Source organism: Heliangelus exortis, chromosome 12, assembly GCF_036169615.1.
Source record: "Heliangelus exortis chromosome 12, bHelExo1.hap1, whole genome shotgun sequence".
Classification (NCBI taxonomy): domain Eukaryota; kingdom Metazoa; phylum Chordata; class Aves; order Apodiformes; family Trochilidae; genus Heliangelus; species Heliangelus exortis.
Genome location: NC_092433.1, coordinates 8,691,267 through 8,708,444, shown reverse-complemented (window position 1 = coordinate 8,708,444; position 17,178 = coordinate 8,691,267). Strand labels below are relative to the sequence as shown.

At 35.8% G+C, this 17,178-nt stretch overlaps 1 protein-coding gene across 1 annotated transcript in view; it reads left to right on the top strand.

The window, feature by feature from the left end:
* ERC2 (ELKS/RAB6-interacting/CAST family member 2) overlaps positions 1–17,178 on the top strand; it is a 401,801-nt gene that overhangs the window by 62,923 nt on the left and 321,700 nt on the right. The window contains exon 4 of the mRNA XM_071755842.1: positions 13,951–14,025. Coding sequence (XP_071611943.1) covers positions 13,951–14,025 — 75 coding nt within the window. The remainder of the gene's footprint in view (positions 1–13,950; positions 14,026–17,178) is intronic.

Genomic DNA, 17,178 nt, shown 5'->3' with positions numbered 1-17,178 from the left:
AAGTATTGCTTATTGTGAATCAGTTATTACAAGCCATTTGTTAACTATCAAATAAGCTTATGGTGATTGAGAGAATTATCAAGAACTGATTTTGAAAGCTATTTTGTTGTAAAAAGAAATTTTTTGTTGCTCAAAAAGTGTGAGAGAAAGATACTGAGATTCAGGACTCATTCCTGTAGATAGGAAAGGGAACCAACATGTTGAGTGAAATCTTGAACCATGTTCAGATCTATTTTCTTAGCAAAAAATCCAGCACCATCAACCTGATCATTTCTCATTTTGTGAAACAGTCATTGATTAATTAAAAAGAACCCCATAAATTGGTACTGATTCTCTGTATAGGGATTGTTCTGTATGCATACATCTGCAGATGGGGAGAACATCAGGGTGTAGCAGAAGAACTAAAGGGGGGCCTTCAGGGTGCCCCACTTCTTCCAGTGAACGCAGGGTACTGGTCATGGCTGCACCACAGAAGTCCTACAAGCCTTTCTGTGGTAAGTTTCCTATGGTGAATGAATTATTTGTCAATTACACTTTGTGCATGTATCTTGGAATAATTTTTTCCCTATTTTTTCAATTACATTTACTTTATCATTATATTTTAATTTATCTGTTTATCTTTTATTTTAAGGGGTTGGATAATGTTATGAGCTACAACTCAGTTTAGGATTCTTTTTTCCTTTTCCTGTCTTGCAGATACTTACCCAGTAGGAAATGCATTGCATAAGAGAAGGGTCAGAAAAAGAAATTGATGATCCCAGCTTGAGAGACTAATTTGAGGCAGGTAATGTTGCAGTTCCTTGGCTTGTAATTATTCCCAAATGATAGGAGGACTATATAGTGGCTGTGTCTTAGAATGTTGCATGATATATATTAATGAAGCCAACTACAGAATCACATTCCTTTTACCTAATTTATTTGGAAAAAAAGAATAAAAAAATTAAAGCACCATTGTACCATTCTTTCTCTTAGATCACCCCTGTGATGAGATCATCCAGTGTACCACTATTTTCCTTCTAGAAAACATGGACAATAATAGGAGGATCAGAAGAAGCCTGCAAAGAACAGGATTATGTTGCTCTCTCTCTTTTTTTTTTTTCTTTAGAAATATTTCCTCATGTTGTATACTGTTTTAAAGAAAATGCTGTCATCCAAAATTGCAATGAGATGAAGAGTTTACAATAAAAGTATATAAAACATGGTTATTTTTAAGTATGTTTTTATTACGAATGCAAAGGAACTTTGGCATTAAGTTTTGCATAAAATGAAATGCTTCCAAAATTGTGCTTACAGGTATGGTATGGAGGGCTTGATCGATGAAAGAGACAAGTGCACGTATGGGATCTAATTTATAAACGTATTTTGTTGCTGATAGGTTTGCTACTAAATGAAAATATTCTATCCATTTCCTTTTTATTTCCTTCAAATAAAGTGAAGCTAATGTAAGATACCTTTTAGTATCTCTTTTGATTATGTTATGCATAGCAGACATGGGCAGGATTTCATTTGCAGTGACTTTTCTGCAGAGTGATGTCATTGATTAGTATCACACTTGACTTATGCTGATGTAAAGAAGAGAATAGTCTGACCATTGGTTGAGAGAGACTTGCAGCTGTTGAAATTCAGCCTTGAAATTCAGTCTTCTGAATAATGGCACACAGCAATATCCAAATAGAAAATGAATAATGCACGTGAAGGGAGCTTTTAGCATGCTGAGTAGCTGACCATGGACCTGTTACTGAAGAGATTTCTGTTAGGTAGGAGTTGATGCCAAAAAATTTTGACATTTGTGGGATAAGTCCATCAATTGGCAGGATATGTGAAGAAGTGATTTTGGAAATGGAAGTTTATGTGGTAAGACATAGGGGCCTAGAAAAGCTGCTAGAGTCCGTAGAGAGCTGTAAATAACTGGATAGTATTTAACTAAGAAGCAGTGGAGTAAGTAAACTATTAAATAAATTGTTTCTATAATATGTCAACAGAGTTATGCAGCTGGCAAGTTTCCACCAGGTAACTTTTTATACTCTAGATTTTAGTTCTTACACTACACAGTTTCTTTCCTTTCTACAGTTAGTTTTCATCTTGCAGTTTTTAACCCTTAAAATCTTTGATTTTAATTATCTTGTGCCAAAATGTCTTTATGTGCAAGCTTTGTTACATGATGTCAGCAGAGCTTGGGTAAAAGTTGTTAACAGTGTACTGCTATTTTTAAATTAAAATCTGTCAACTCGGAGTTGCTAGGTAAGTACATTCTGTGTTAACTGATTGCTTCTCAATGCACAGCAAGTAGCTAATTAAAAATACAGGACCCATGCAAATGGCATTTATACCTAGACTGAAGATTTGGCATGGTCAGTCAGTACTATGCACTTAAACTGGTGTCAGAAATCAAAGATTCAGGCTCCCTAGTGATATACAGAAGGCTCATACCAAATTCCCCATTGGGAGGTTTGGGAAGGCATAGAAAGTAAACTACCATGTTTGAAAGGATTGTTAGTGCTGACCTTGTCTAAGCCCATAAAAACTTCTGTAATAGATATGAAAGAAATGTGAAATGCAAAATCTCAGGCAGCATTAAGAAGAGCTGTAGGAAATGAACCTGACAGAACTAAATCAGGTTGCAGTGTTTACTCTGGAGTGTTAATGTAGTATGAAAAATAAAAGAATCTTTTAAAGTATGGAATCTGTAAAAAGAAGTGTCAGCATTACCAGATGCAGAAGTCTGGAATATCAGAAGAAAAATGGATGAGTTTGAGGGACGGATAAGCATAAATAAGTTCAAGTAGGGGGTGGTAACACTGTTGCAGCATCAGAGATTAGGAAATCTCTGTTAACATGATAATCAATGAGTTAATAATGTTAATGTTTATGTTCTAATAACTGGGCTTAACACTATCTGATAAAATATGGTGTTATTTTATCCCCTAAAATATACAGTAGAGGCTTGGCAACAACTAATGGAATACAACTGTTGAGTGAAATTTTAGTCCATTCCTGTTGTAGTTCTTACTCACTTAGCACCTTTTGCTCAACTAGATCAAAGAGCTCTATAAGTACATTATTAGCATATGTTATAAGTCAGATTATTATATTTTGAATCTTTTCTGTAAATACATGAAAGAAAGAGTGGCTGGTTCTCTTTCATTATCATACATATTATAGTTTATGCATCAGCATAAAGGCCTAAGGTTTGCTCTGTTTTCTGTTCTGAATTTTATGTCATAGAATGTTACAAAAAGAATTCACTTGGTATGTGCTTAAAAACAAATGGTATTATTGTCATTATCAATAAGTATCAGCAATATAGACTGTGTTGTGCCAGTGCCTTTATTATGCAACAGTTATAATCCAGTACCTGAAGGGGGCTTTTACAAGAAAGCTGGAGAGGGACTTGTTACAAGGGTGAGTAGTGATGGAACCAAGGGTTTCAGTTATAAAACTGAAAAAGGGTGGAGGTTTAGATTAGATATTATGAAGAAATTCTTTCCTGTGAGGGTGCTGAGACACTGGAACAGGTTGCTCAGAGCAGCTGTGGATGCCCCCTCCCTGGAAGTTTTTAAGGCCAGGTTGGATGAGGCTTGGAGCATTGGTGTCTAAGTGGGAGATGTCCCTGCCCATGCAAGGGGTTGGAACCAGATGATCTTTAAGGTCCCTTCCAGTAGAAACCAATCTGTGATTCTATGGTTCTATGAGTGTAATAGGTATCAGGATTTTTTAAGATCTACTGATCTTGTTGTGGCCAGGGATTCTAAGAAACAGATTGTGTTTTCCAAAATAATTGGTCCTTTTAAGTCAAATGCAAGTCTCCTTGGTAACACTGTAGATTCTTCTGCTAACCTGTGCTCTTGCAAATTCAGTTTTCAAACTGAAGGTAGCTTCACAGTTCAATAAATAACGACTTTTTCATGCAGTTAGAATGCAGAAATAAAATTAACAATTCTATTGGCCATTTTGCCTATAGCAGTGTGTATTGTATACCCTTTCTAATTTACACTGAAGATACTTTATGTGCTTGGCTCATTTGTGTGGGCTAAAAACTTATTTGAAGGGTAATTTTAGCTACTAGTTAAACCATGTAGAACATGTTTAGTTTAAGAAAAATGCGTTTGGGAAAATAAGTCAGCTTATTGACTGAGACAACTTTAACATGGTTCTTTTACTGTGTTGAGAGATTCTACAAATCTCTGTTCACTAATAAGCTTTTATCTTTCATGGGAATTACTAGCAAATTGAATAAAAATGTCAAAAATAATTGCTTCAGCTTAGAAATAATTCCATAAATAATGAGTTAGAAATGTTTATTTAACTTCTGTAGGCAAATAACTAGAGTGATCCATTGTGTAAAGGTATATATTGCCATTAATGTCATGATTCTGTGGTTGTTAGATTTGATATAGGCCAGTAAGCCTAAAATGACTCATTTACTTTCTCAGTTTAGAATTTCTTTCAGTTTTGTGATAAGGGGAAGCCATCTAAAACATCCTTTTCAATATCTTAGAGACCTTTAGAGGAGGTTCCTGTTGCTCCCTGTGGTCAGGGGCCAGAGCAAGCCGTGGAACGGGAGAGATGTTGCAGAGTGGTTGGGGTGGCACAGCTCAACCTCCCGTGGGAGCAGCTCCACAGTGCTGAGCACTGAGTGGGCTCAGCACTGTGCTGCTCACAGGCTCTGAAGCTGAAGAAAATGGAAATCCAGAGCTCTCCTCAGGAACCCAGCACTCTGGATTTTAAAAAACTGCGGATCCTAATTACTGCTGACCTTTAAGTTGTCCCTAATGGGCTGTCTGCAAGATGACTTGTTTGATAAATAAATAGCTGAGCTCATCTGAAGCAGGATGGCCTGGGGAATAGCAGGAGACATCATTAAACCTCTGCCTTTGCCCCTTACTCTCTTGCAATTTCTTTAAACTCTATAAAGATCTCTTGAAACAAGTGCTGCTCTGAGAAGCCTTGAGCTGACTCTGCCATTATTTTGAAACGAAGATGATACAAAATTTTTAAAGTAGCAGTAATTCCAAGTTTTTGAGTCTGAAAACATAGATGCAGAAATCTTTATTAGGTTAAAGAAGTTTTATTTCTTGAAACTATGCTTCAGCCCTTCTGGAGCATATCTGGCTCCAAAACAAATCAAAGCCTATATTCTACTGAGGTAAGTTTAGTGCTTAAAAATGTGAAAACTGGAAAGTGTTAGATAACTGGTTTGTCATTGCTACCACTTCTGTTTTCTTCTGTTTCACAGACAGTGCTGTTGGGGTTTTTTTTGGTTGTTTGTTTGTTTTTTAATTTTTTTTTTTTAAATTGCACGTTATAGTGTGTTCTGAACAGAATTTGGTATTCTGCGTCATCATGCATGTTTTTTCCATTTGTCTGTTTCCAGTCTTACCCTGTTTAATTTATCACACAGATTCCCCAAGTTCTGAAAATTTTTCTTTTAGGTCTGATTTTAATCAGAACAGTTAATACCAGTAATTTCAGTGGAGATTATTTTGATTTACATCTTCAGAGAAAACAAAGTCATAGTCAGGGAGACTAAGTAGCATTGTTTTGAAGAGACTATATCAGATAGTTTTAACTCTGTCATAATTTTAATGCAGATAAGGATTTGTAGCATCTTTTATACAGTGAGAAAATTTTTTTTTTCTTGATCATATTTTCACTTAAGAGGTGCTTTTTGTTCTGATAAAAGGGAAGACTTGAAAAGGAAACTTGAATAGCCGGACTCAAGTTATCAAGCAACACTTTGTTTCCCAGGCAATGGAAAAAAAAATGGAGCAGGTGCTAAGTAGATTTTTATTTTTTATTATTTTTTTAGCTATCATGAGCTGATGTATGGGACTTGTGATGGACTTAATAGATTTATAAATATACAGCTGGATTATAACTATTTGTGCAAGTTACCTATTGTGTGACTGGAATGGTTCTCTTCTGCAGTTATGGTAGTGCATGATGTATGTGGCAAGCAGCACATCACTGCTAGTTCTGGGGTTTGGGTTTTGTGGGTGACACTGGTGGTTTGCTTCCTTCAGTCCAATCTTCTTATACAATCAACTCTGTTTTACAATATTATGATTTAAATGTATTCCTGTAACGAGGCACTCAGGCTCTTCTGCAGAAGATGTTTCAGAGTGAAATGGATGTTCTGCATGCTCAGATGTTTAGATGTTACCCTCTACCTCTTGCCTGCTGGGAGACTGACTAGATTGGTGTATCTTAGCTGTCAGTTTAGTTTAAGGTTAAAAAGCCTGATCCTTTGTTTAAATGTAAGAGCTGCATTTAACATTATTTTGGGAAAGATGAAAAGCAATGAAAAATAAAAGCTACTCCAAATATTTTTCTCAAACATTAACACTCTAAAAAAAAATTATTACTTTGGGCTTCTAAAACTTTTTAAAGATAGTTTAAAAACTTTTCAAGTTTGTTTAACAAAGATAAGTTTAACAAAAATGGAAATGTTTGTTTCAGTGTTGCTTACAAGCTTTTTTCTTGAAAAAACAAACACATCCTCCCCCCCAAAAGAAAACCCAGCACCCATATTGTATGAAAAAATGTCTCTTTTCCAGAATTAGGTTAGTGCTCTCATGTCCCTCTCTGTCATGTGCTGGCATAATCTAACAGTTAGATAGAACTTCTGATAACTGATGATCCTTTTTTAATACTATGTCATCCATACAAATATATGCAATTGTTTATTTCGAAACAATATATTGCATACTGAAATTTTATGTAATGGAAAAAGCTAGTTAAAGAACATCAATGTTTATATGGTATATTGTTAGGAAAAACAACTCCTATGGATGTAGACTCTAGTGCTTAGGCAATCTTCTGTGTGTTAATTAGATCCAGCAATCCAACACTCTCACTTTTGTTACATATGCATTAACTACCGAGGAATGCAGAGATGAAATTTGTCTTAGTGTCAAGGGGAAATATTTTCATTAGCTGAGAGCTTTGGGATTCTGCTACATGACAGTGTGATAACTGGTAATCTTTATGTTATGAAATAAAAACCTGTCTTCTACTGGTATCTCCAAGTCCTCCCCAGCGGGGCTGCTTTTGATCCCTTCATCTGTCACACAGTCTGCAGTGATACTTGTGGTTTCCTTGACCCAGGTGCACTTGGCCTTGTTGAACACAGGAGGTTCTGATGGGCTCCTCCAGGCTGTGATGTCCCCCTGGATGGCACACGGTTCCCTAAAGTGCATCAACTGCACCACTGAACGTGGTGACCAACGAGCTTGCTGAGAGTGCACCCGATACTGCTGTCTGTTGTTGGTCAAGATATTAAATAGCAGAGGTCCCAGTGCCAACCCCTGAAGGACTCAAAAAATATCATCTCATCACATTGTTAGCATTTAAAAAAAAATTGCTATGCCAAAGAGCCAAGGAACTTACACATTTGAAATCTTACTAGTTCTAATGTTTGTTGGCTTTGCTGATTGAGGCCTGATGTTCAAATACTAAATAGCCTAAACCAGCAGTAACTTTAAGTGCATCTAAGTAAAACCCACCCATATTTAGCAAAGTACTTCCTGGAGGATTAGGGAACTAAAAATCAAAACCATAAATTATTTTAGCTATCGACTAAATCAGCATGAAGAGAAACGTGTTGATAGGCTAGAAACAATATAACAAACCAGCATATTGATGCATAAAAGGATTGATATTAGTAGATGCAGCTATCAAAATATGCTTTTAAAAATTAAAGAGGCTCTACGCTAATCAATTTGAAGTATTACTGCAACATGGGGTTGTACCTCATCTAGGGTATGCTAGAAATTTGGTTGTCTCAGGCTGTGTGCAGTGATACTCTAATCAAGAATTGATGTATCAATTGCTGAGTTTATAAAAGTGATTTCCACAAACAGAGGGAAAAGTGTGTTTGAAATTCAGTGTATATTAACACCAGCTAATAATTCTTCAGTAAGTTTAGGAGATCTGCCCAGCAAGTGTGTGAAATACGTGAAGTACTTCTGGCTCCAAGAAGTCAAGTTTGGCTCTGATTTTGGCAGTATTATTTTCCTTCCATTCAGTAGTAACAGTTATATTGGGCTTTTTGCCTTCATTCAGGCTGAAAGGGAGTAGAGATGCAAAATAGAAATTAACCAGTCATTGAGTGTGTGCATGGGTTGGACTCTGCCCTTTGTCCTTTTGCTTTTCTAGAATACAACTCTTACCGTTCAGATGATTTAAGGAAACGAGCAGAATGTTAATTAGTTAAATATGAGAAGGATTATTGGAAAACTGTTTTCCTGTACTTCTATGAACTGATCCATAGAAAAACCTCAAGCACTGTATGTTGGCACTGCGTGTAACCTCGTATGTCACTTTTTTTTTGTAATGAAGAGTGGAATTGGCACCCAGCAGTGTCACTGTAGTGTGTTCTGCACCTTAGGATGTAATGGCATCTGCTGGGACTTTACCCTTTTAAGCTTTGCCTGTGTGCTTCTGAGGGCAGGAGCTGGGGAAGTCTACTCTTAGTTATGCCCTAAGATGGAATTCCCTTATTGTACCATGGTTAGTATTATGTTTCATTTATTGTAAATCCGATGTGATATTTCTTTTTTTTTCAAGCTTATCAGAAAGCTTCTTTGTGTATTTAAACTTTGGAAGAGCAAGGAAGGAGTGCAGTTTTGGAGGGTAGAAATAAGTCTTTAAAGTCATGGATTTGTTCAATAAGGATTTTCTAAACAGTATGAATTGCATGAAGGATTTGCTATGATATGGATTCTCCAGAATACAGATTTGAAGATGTGATTTTAAAAAAAGTCTTCCAAAAAAATTCCACCAAAGAAAACAACCCACACTCAAATACAAATGCATAAACATCTTGGTTTGTATGTTGACTCCTTTTAGTTATTAATAAATACCTGTCTAAAACATTTAGTTTTAAATAACTGGCATACTTCGTATGCACTGTAAAGAGGAACTTTTTTAGCCAGGATGTTTTCAGGGAATACATGCTTTGCAGAACTGTGAGCTGCAATTGGAACTTTACCTTCTGAAAAGAGAAAACTATTGTCAAGTTTCTTTCTCTGAGAAGATGTGTGAAGCAGTAACATTTTCCTATTCTTAACTTTGGAGAAATAATTCTGGTAAGAGGAAAAAAGATGAATGATAATAGGCAAAAAAAAAAAAAAAAAAAAAAAAAAAAAAAAAAAAAAAGGAGAGAAATATCCTCTAGGCATTTGTTTCTTCTATGAAGAAATACATTTTCAAGTATTCTGGTGCAGGTAGAGTTTCAGTAGCTTTTTTCAGGAAACATTTTATGTACTTTCAATTAGAAAGTAAATTGTCCCACATGGATTTCAAAATCCATACACAAATTGCCTTTTCACTTGCAACTTCTTATATGTGGTCTCTTGCCAGAGGACACTTTCAGTAAGACAATGTAAATGGCTGGTTAAGGTGTTTTTGACATAAAAGTCAGAGAGATGCTGAGTTTTTTAATGCTCAGTTTGTTTGTCTTTAGGCGTATTGGTAAAACTTGTAAGTCCTTCTTTTGTGCATGAATTCAGGAATAGATGTTCATTGTAAGAAAATATTTTGGCTAGAGAGTTGATATAGAAATTTCATCCTGGTATAAAAATTCTTATCCTTTACACATGCAATTTCCTAATGTAGGACAGAAATTGTGTCAGAATCATTGCTGAAGTGTAATACTGAAGCCACTGACATTATTGCTAGACTTGTCTATGGTACTGGATTCTTGATCTTTTTTTGTTTTTTTTGTTTTTTTTTTTTTTTTTTTAAAGTTTTTTTATGTTGCTTTATTAATGCAATTTCTTCCTATGTTCTGTATTCGTAAAAACTTATATTTGCCTTTTTATTTGAAAATGCTGAATGGATAGAGAATTAGGCATGCATCTGAGTATTTTGCTTTACTCTGAGAATTTATTAAATTTAAATTCACCTAATTTACAAAGAAACTTTCTCTAGTACAGAACTTGTATAGCTATCAAATCTATAGCTTCCCATAATATTTCTTTTCATATGCTTGTAGCCACATTTTCATTTCTTGAAATGATAAAATTTGTTGGGATTTGACAAAATTTCTTCAACAGGTTCTCACAGAGTTCAAATACCTGTGGTAGTGTTTTTTTAAAACAGGCAATGGCAATATGATTTTTGGAATCCTTCCTAATAATGGGTTTTTTTTCCCTGCACACTGAAGCCAGACATGGAAATTTTCAGTGTTGTCAGTTTATGGTTTCCAGGAAGATAGAGAGTTTGATCAGTTTGATCTTAAAAATACTTTCATTTCTACTCTGATACCATTTTGTCTGGGGCATCAATGTGAAGGGTTAGAAAAGAAGGAAAAGATAAGCTTTTATATGTTAGTAAATTCCTATATATTACAATTTTGTAATATTCTAGTTAAACAGAATTTGGTTTTTCTAATGGTATTTTTGGCTGAAGTAGCACTGCTGTTTAGACAATTTAGGTGAGTGTCTGTGCTTTTACTTAAATTATTGATTGAATTCTGAATACACTGCAGATTTAAATTTTAAAGTTCAGACAAGCTGATCATGTAGAAGCAATGCTAATGCTTTCTTTTCCAGGAGAATGGAAGCAGTCTGCTTTGAGGTGTTTGAGAGAAATAACAGCTCCTATAGTATTGCTTGCTGTGATTTACAGATTTGTACATTGTACGTAGGAACACAAGAAGTTAGATTTACTGTCACAATGGTTTCTGCCATTTTTGATCATCCATCTTTCTTTTTCCAGTGGCTATGGGATTCTGATGTCTTTGTTCCTATTACGTCTTCATTGTTTGTAAATCTTGAATTTTCTGTTACTTTTAAAAAATATTCTGGTTTATTGTTCTGCTTTCCCTCTGTTCTTTAGTCAGTTTACTAGTTCAAATGCAGGCAGTCACTGACAGTTTTATATAATTTCTAAATTGTTCATTTTTCTGAAAGTCCTTTTCTTGCTACCACCACATGTCATGCCATTTTAGGCAGGTTTATGTAAATAGAAGGTAAAACCTTGAACTGCATTATCAACATCAGTGTAGTCTTTTATTTAAGAGTTTAAGCTGAAACTCATCCAGTCAGAACAACACGTGGTCACTGATGTCTTGGGAACCTTACTAAAATATAGCAGAATCAGAATAAAAGAAGGATTGTTTTGTAGCACCCTGGCTTTCCTGCAGATGAGTGTATTATTTCCTGCAGATGAAGTGTATTATACAAATGCAGTTTGGTTTGGGTTTTAATTAGCATTGAGTTCAGGCTGGGCTATGTTGTGCAGACTTTCAGTACTAGTCAATAAAGATAAAATCCTGTGGGGTCTTTTTACTGACTTCTGAACAAAAGACCAGGACTCATCTTCCACCATTATATGATATAAACTCCCTAATTTGAGATTTTTTTTGGTTTTTAAATTAGTTGTAAAATTGTGTGCTGAAGTTTCTTTTGAGGCCCACACAAGATGTTAATCATAGTGTCCCAGAAATTCGTGGAAGAGGAACACAGTGGCCAGCGTCTGTTTAAAACTCATTTTGGACTACAAGGAGGGAATATTAAAGTTATTTTAATATGAAGAAAATTATCTGATTACCTGCCAATTTTGTGTGGGTGTGTTAATCACTGTGACAAGGAAGCATCATAATGAAGTCCCAGCTGTGGGCATCTGATAATGCAGAATTATAATTAATTTGTATATGTAGTTGCAATGATACAGATGTCATATAGAGGATATAATGACAGTGTCATTGCAGTGAAAGTGCATCTCAGGGATTATAAGTATGGCTGCAGAGATGGTGGCACAAGGGGTTTATTAGTCTTTCTAGGCTTTTTTTTAGAAAAAAATAAGAAGATAAAGCAACATTGTTCCAAAAATGATGTAATGGATAAAAGTGGTTTTCTTAAGATTTAAGGACCTCATGCAGTGTTCAGAATATCTCTTGGTTAGCTGTTCAGGCAAATTTGAAACTCTCCAAATGATTTCAGGTAGTAAAACAATCTGTCTAAGTTATCATGCACAGAAACTGGTAGCATCTTTGAATCAGTACCCCAAAAGTATACCCCTGAATCAGGTATCCCAAAAGAAAAAATGTATATGTGGAACAATATAAATTCAAGAACTGGGCCCCTTGGGAGTCTCCAAACATTTGAATCTGATTGGAAGAAAACCTTTATAAAATAACAAAGTGGGAGTCATTTTCTGATCTTCTCCAGTATCCTAAAGTCTGCTTCATTTTTCCATCAGGGATAGAAAAGAAAAGCTTTTAAGTCAGCCATCATCTGATTGATTCATAAAGCAAACAGGAAAAGTATTATGAGGCAAGGCTTCATGCTATGATAGACATCGAGGAATACTCATCTTTGGCAGGCTATTCATCTCTGGCTAAGGGGGTGGAAACTCTGGTTTGTCTCCCTGGGTAATGTGTGGAATTCTGTTTATACTCCAACTCAGTTTATGTGGCCTTGGGGAGTACAGTCTGGTCTTAGAATTAGCTGTAATTTTTGCTGATCAGATAGTGGTATGACTAGCTGGCCACGACAGTGGCAAACTATTTTTCCATGACTTTCGTAGGAGAACTAGATGACAAATCTATGGCATACTCATTTTTTAAAACATTGTGCAGTGAAGGTACTTGTTTCCTCTGATACAAACAACTGGTGGTGATTGAGAGATTCCTGTGTAGGTGATTTGCAAAAGTTTCTTCTATCTCATAATGTGGAGAATTTGTTGCAAATAAACCAATAAGATGAAATAACCACTTAGATATATTTTTTAATAAATGTGCAAAATCAGAAATTCACTGTTGTCATATTTTAGAAGTGGCTACAGATACATATATCTGTTACATAATAAAAAAGTATACTAACCTACTTTATATAAGCACTCAAAATACAAATTTGATTTCTGATTTTTGCAGGCAGCAATGTGGATTATCAGGATATGAATAGGGTCAGGGATATCCAGGATATGAATATTTAAGTCAGAATCTAATTGAAAAGTTTATCTAACCATTATTTTGTTGTGCATCTCGCCTATGGAAACAGTGGGAAAGGCTGAGTGCAGCAGAATAATAAATGTGCACAATCCGAGGCTGATTATCTTTTTGACTGTTAGTCTATCAGTTTGATTGTCAAGTTGCACATTGTTTGCTTCATTCAAGAAAAGGGGATTTAAGAGATGTTAATAAAGATAATTAGGGCACATTATGATTTTTTAATGCTCTCAGATTTATGAGGATAGGATGGGCGAGGCATAATTTGGAAGACAATAGCTTGGGTTCTAGAGTCAGTTTATGTCTTTGTAGTGTATGAACTCAGCTTCTCATCCTACCAGGCATAAACATATTTTCATGGTTGTGATGAAGTGCTGCTGCTATCTTTGTTATTTCCTTTTTTTTTTTTTAAAGACCACTTAACTAATGAAATCTGTTTTTCTTTTACCTGTGGATTAAGATGCATAAAGATAGTGTGCAAAATGTAAAAACTGAACTGAAATTGCTACTGTAGAGGGTGCTATGTCAACCCACTATATAATTGTTATCCTCAAAATGTCAAATTTAAATATAATGTCTTTAAATTGCTAATTTCAGATACTAGAGAAATAACTAAGAAGACATGACAATAAAAGATTCTGAATTCATTAACTGTGCTTGAATTAGTAGCAGAACTGAATCAATTAAGTTTTGATGTTTAGGCAGAAACAGCAGCATTGTATTTGGCCTAACTAATTCCTTGCTGGCTTTGTCACCGGTGACATTAATTATTGATAGGGGGTTCAGGAATAGCTCATGTGCTCTCAGAGCTGACTGTAACATAAGATAGGGACTGCAGTGATGCCAGAGGGATTGTAGAGAGGGTAGCACCTGTTGCATCTGGAGTTACATGCTTCTAATAATCAGACTTTTAGTTTGATGTAATCAATTCATATGAGTGATTAAGATAATAAAAGATGAGTCGTCACGCTTGTTTCTATCGTGTCCCTCCACAGGAATTACATAGAAGAACCCAACTTCAGCCTGAGCCAGCCAAGACGAAGGCTCTGCAAACAGTTATTGAGATGAAGGTATGGGCTTTGCATGTTTTCCCATATGTTATTTTGCTGTCAAGAACTCGTGTACAGGATCTGGCTGAGATTGAGTTAATTTCCCTGCATGGTGCTGTGTTTTCAGTGTGGGACTAAAGCAGAGCTGATAACTCACTGATGTTTCAGCTGTTGCTGAACGCTGCTTACACAGAGCCAAAGCCTTCTTGGAATTTCACTCTGCTCCCCCTGCAGCAAGCAGGTTGCAGGTGGCCAAGAGGCTGGGAGAGAATGCAGCTGGGTCAGCTGGTCTGAACTGACCAGAAGACAGTAGCCAGACATCTGCCTCCCGATGGGAAGCAGTGAGTGAATTCTGTAATTTACTTTGCTTTCCATTGTGGCTTTGCATGTACCTATTAAACTGGATTTATCTCAATCCATGAGTATTCTCACTTTTTAACTTCCAATTCTCCCCCCCTCTCATCCCACTGAGGGAGAGTGAATGAGCAGCTGGGTGATACTTTGCCTTCCAGACTTAACCAACAACATCTTGATTTATAAATTTTACTATGAAATTTTTAAATGCTTCCTTTTATTTCTCAACTTATTTTGCTGTGAAGCTAGGAATAAATATTTTTTTCTCAATTTTCTTGCCAAGACTTGATTTTAAAGTGCATCATTCCTCAATACTGAGAACCAAATATTACTTAAAACAGATTTTTTGGGGAAAAAAAAGTTTCAGGTATGCCAGATGAGAAGGAGTAACAAACAGAAGCAAACACACATTCTCCAAAGCTGTTATAAAATGATTTTTGTCTTGTTTTTCAAAAACAATGCTTCCTGTGGTTTTTTTGTTCATCGTTGTACATCTAACCTAAGGAAAACATTCAAAGCATCGTTTGTTGCAGTGATACGACTGTGATGGAACTCTTGTCTTAGTCCTGAATGCAGTTTCCTCTTTTTGAATAATAATATATTATTACTAAAGTGTTTTGGCTTTTCCCCCTACAATAACTAAAGATAAAAATAATAATTTAAAAAGTGAAAACTGATATTTTCGCATAATTCTGTGAGTCTGGAATATACATCTTTCAGAAGAATACCATGAGACTTGAGATAATTTGTGAGTTGGCAATGCTGCCTGAAATACATTAATGATGGTCTTTCATTTCAGTCTGAAAAGGAAGTGCAAATTAAAGACCTTATTTTGCTCAGTGACTTTTGTTATGAGCAAATGAGTTCAGCATGTCTGAGCATTGTGGTAAATACACATTTAAACCAACAGCAGGAGTTCATAAATACAGTATCAGCCTTTTAATAGATAGTAATTAGGTTGAATTGCACAAGTAACAAAGATGGTATTCCATTTTCTGCTTTGTATTTGCCTGAGACCTTCCCTGTGGGTTTTTTTGTTGTTTTTTTTTTTTTTTTTTTTTTTACTTTATCCTATGAAATGGAAAACTTGTATTTTTGCAGTTAAGTTGTTACACTAAGTATGAGGTTAAGTAGAATATTGGCTGAGAAACTTGTTTCTTTGTATTAATATTTAAAATTATGAATTTGAAAGCTTTGGCATACAGATAGTGTGTTAGAATGATTTATCATCTACCATGTGGGTTATTAACCATGCAAGGCTTATGTTACAAAATAATATGCAATTTCTCTTTCTGTACCAAAATCTTTTAAAAAACAGGGGGATCATGAATGACATGATGACTGTAGTTGCAGTTATTCTGACAGTGTAAGTCCCTGGAGACAGAAAACTCTTTTCTGTTTGCCTCCTAATAGAGCTGGGAGTGGTACAGTCTTCCAGTTTTTAGCAATCTGCAATGAGGCTTTTCATTTGTCACGGGGAAGGCTGTGATCCTACTGCTGGAGCATTCTGATGTGAAGCTGCCTTTTGGTTCTGAGGCAGACAGTTCTTTCTTCTCCTATGAATACTTGCTCCTTTGGGGCTGTGCTGTCTCAAATCGCCCTAATATTGAAAAGAAAAAGGGGTAAATGTAAGATGTTGAAATCCACATGGTTGAGCAGCAGTTTTCATTCCAAGTTCCATCTTTGGAACGTTTTCAAGTAAATTTAAATTGTCTTAATCCAGACAGCATTTGTTTTGAAACAAATATGGAACATTTGTTTTGAATGATCAAGCACTGAAGCAGTAATTTCCCTACAGTGTTGAGGGTTAGAAGAGGGAGAAGATTACACTCCAGGATGGCAATCTGAGGCCATGCACTCCCACATGCTGAGTTTTCAAGCAATATACGTTTCTCTTTACTGCACCCAACCCCTCCTACCCTCTTGCCACACTATCTTTTGTCTGAGTTCTCTCTCTGGCTCTCCCAGGCTCAGCTTTCCCTCCTTTGTAAATCCCTCTATTCTTTCCCGTGTTTTTTTTCTCTCCCTTGCCACTGCTGAATGCTTTCTGTCCTTTTTCAGTCATGTCTTCCTTTCCTCCAATGAAGTATACCCATTTCTCCTACCTGTCATTTCATATGTGGGTTTTCTTGTTCTAAACAGCTTTTCCTCTGCCCTACCTTTCCTGTAATGACGTGCTCTATCATTCTTTCTTAAAACTTTGCAAGTATTTTCTCTTATTGTAGAAAAATTCTCTTCTGCATCTGTTGTTGCCTTGACTCATCTCTATCTTCTGTATACTTACTAAGAAGAAAAAAAAAAAAGGAAAACAAAAAGATGGAAAATTTACATCCTATATCTTGAGTCCTGTTTCTATTACTTTCTTTATTCCTTTTCAGATATCTGTTGTCTTTCCAGATGCATTGCACAGGTGTTTCTTTCCTAACTTTTTAGTTTTGCTTCCTAGACATGTTGGCTTCCAGATGTCCTGTGTCTTTTCTTATTTTCTCACCTTATGGTCTTTACTCTCTGTTCCCTTGTCTGCAGCAGAACTTTTTCTCCAGCAGCCATTTTTTCTCCTGGAAAGCAGAGTCACAAGAGAGGAGGAGGGTGGGATACTTCTTTTTCCCAATACCTCCTGTTATTCCCCCAGCTTCCTGATTTTTGAAAACCTGTTTAATTGCTTTGCAGATGTTTCTTTCAAGAGATTTGTCATTTTGTGTTGTTCCCCCAGCCCTCCACAATGGTTTGAGACACATGAGCAATTGAGCAATTCTTGAGACACTGGGGCATACTAGACATACTGTCTGTATCCTCTGTTTAGTAAAGGTGGAAAAGTTT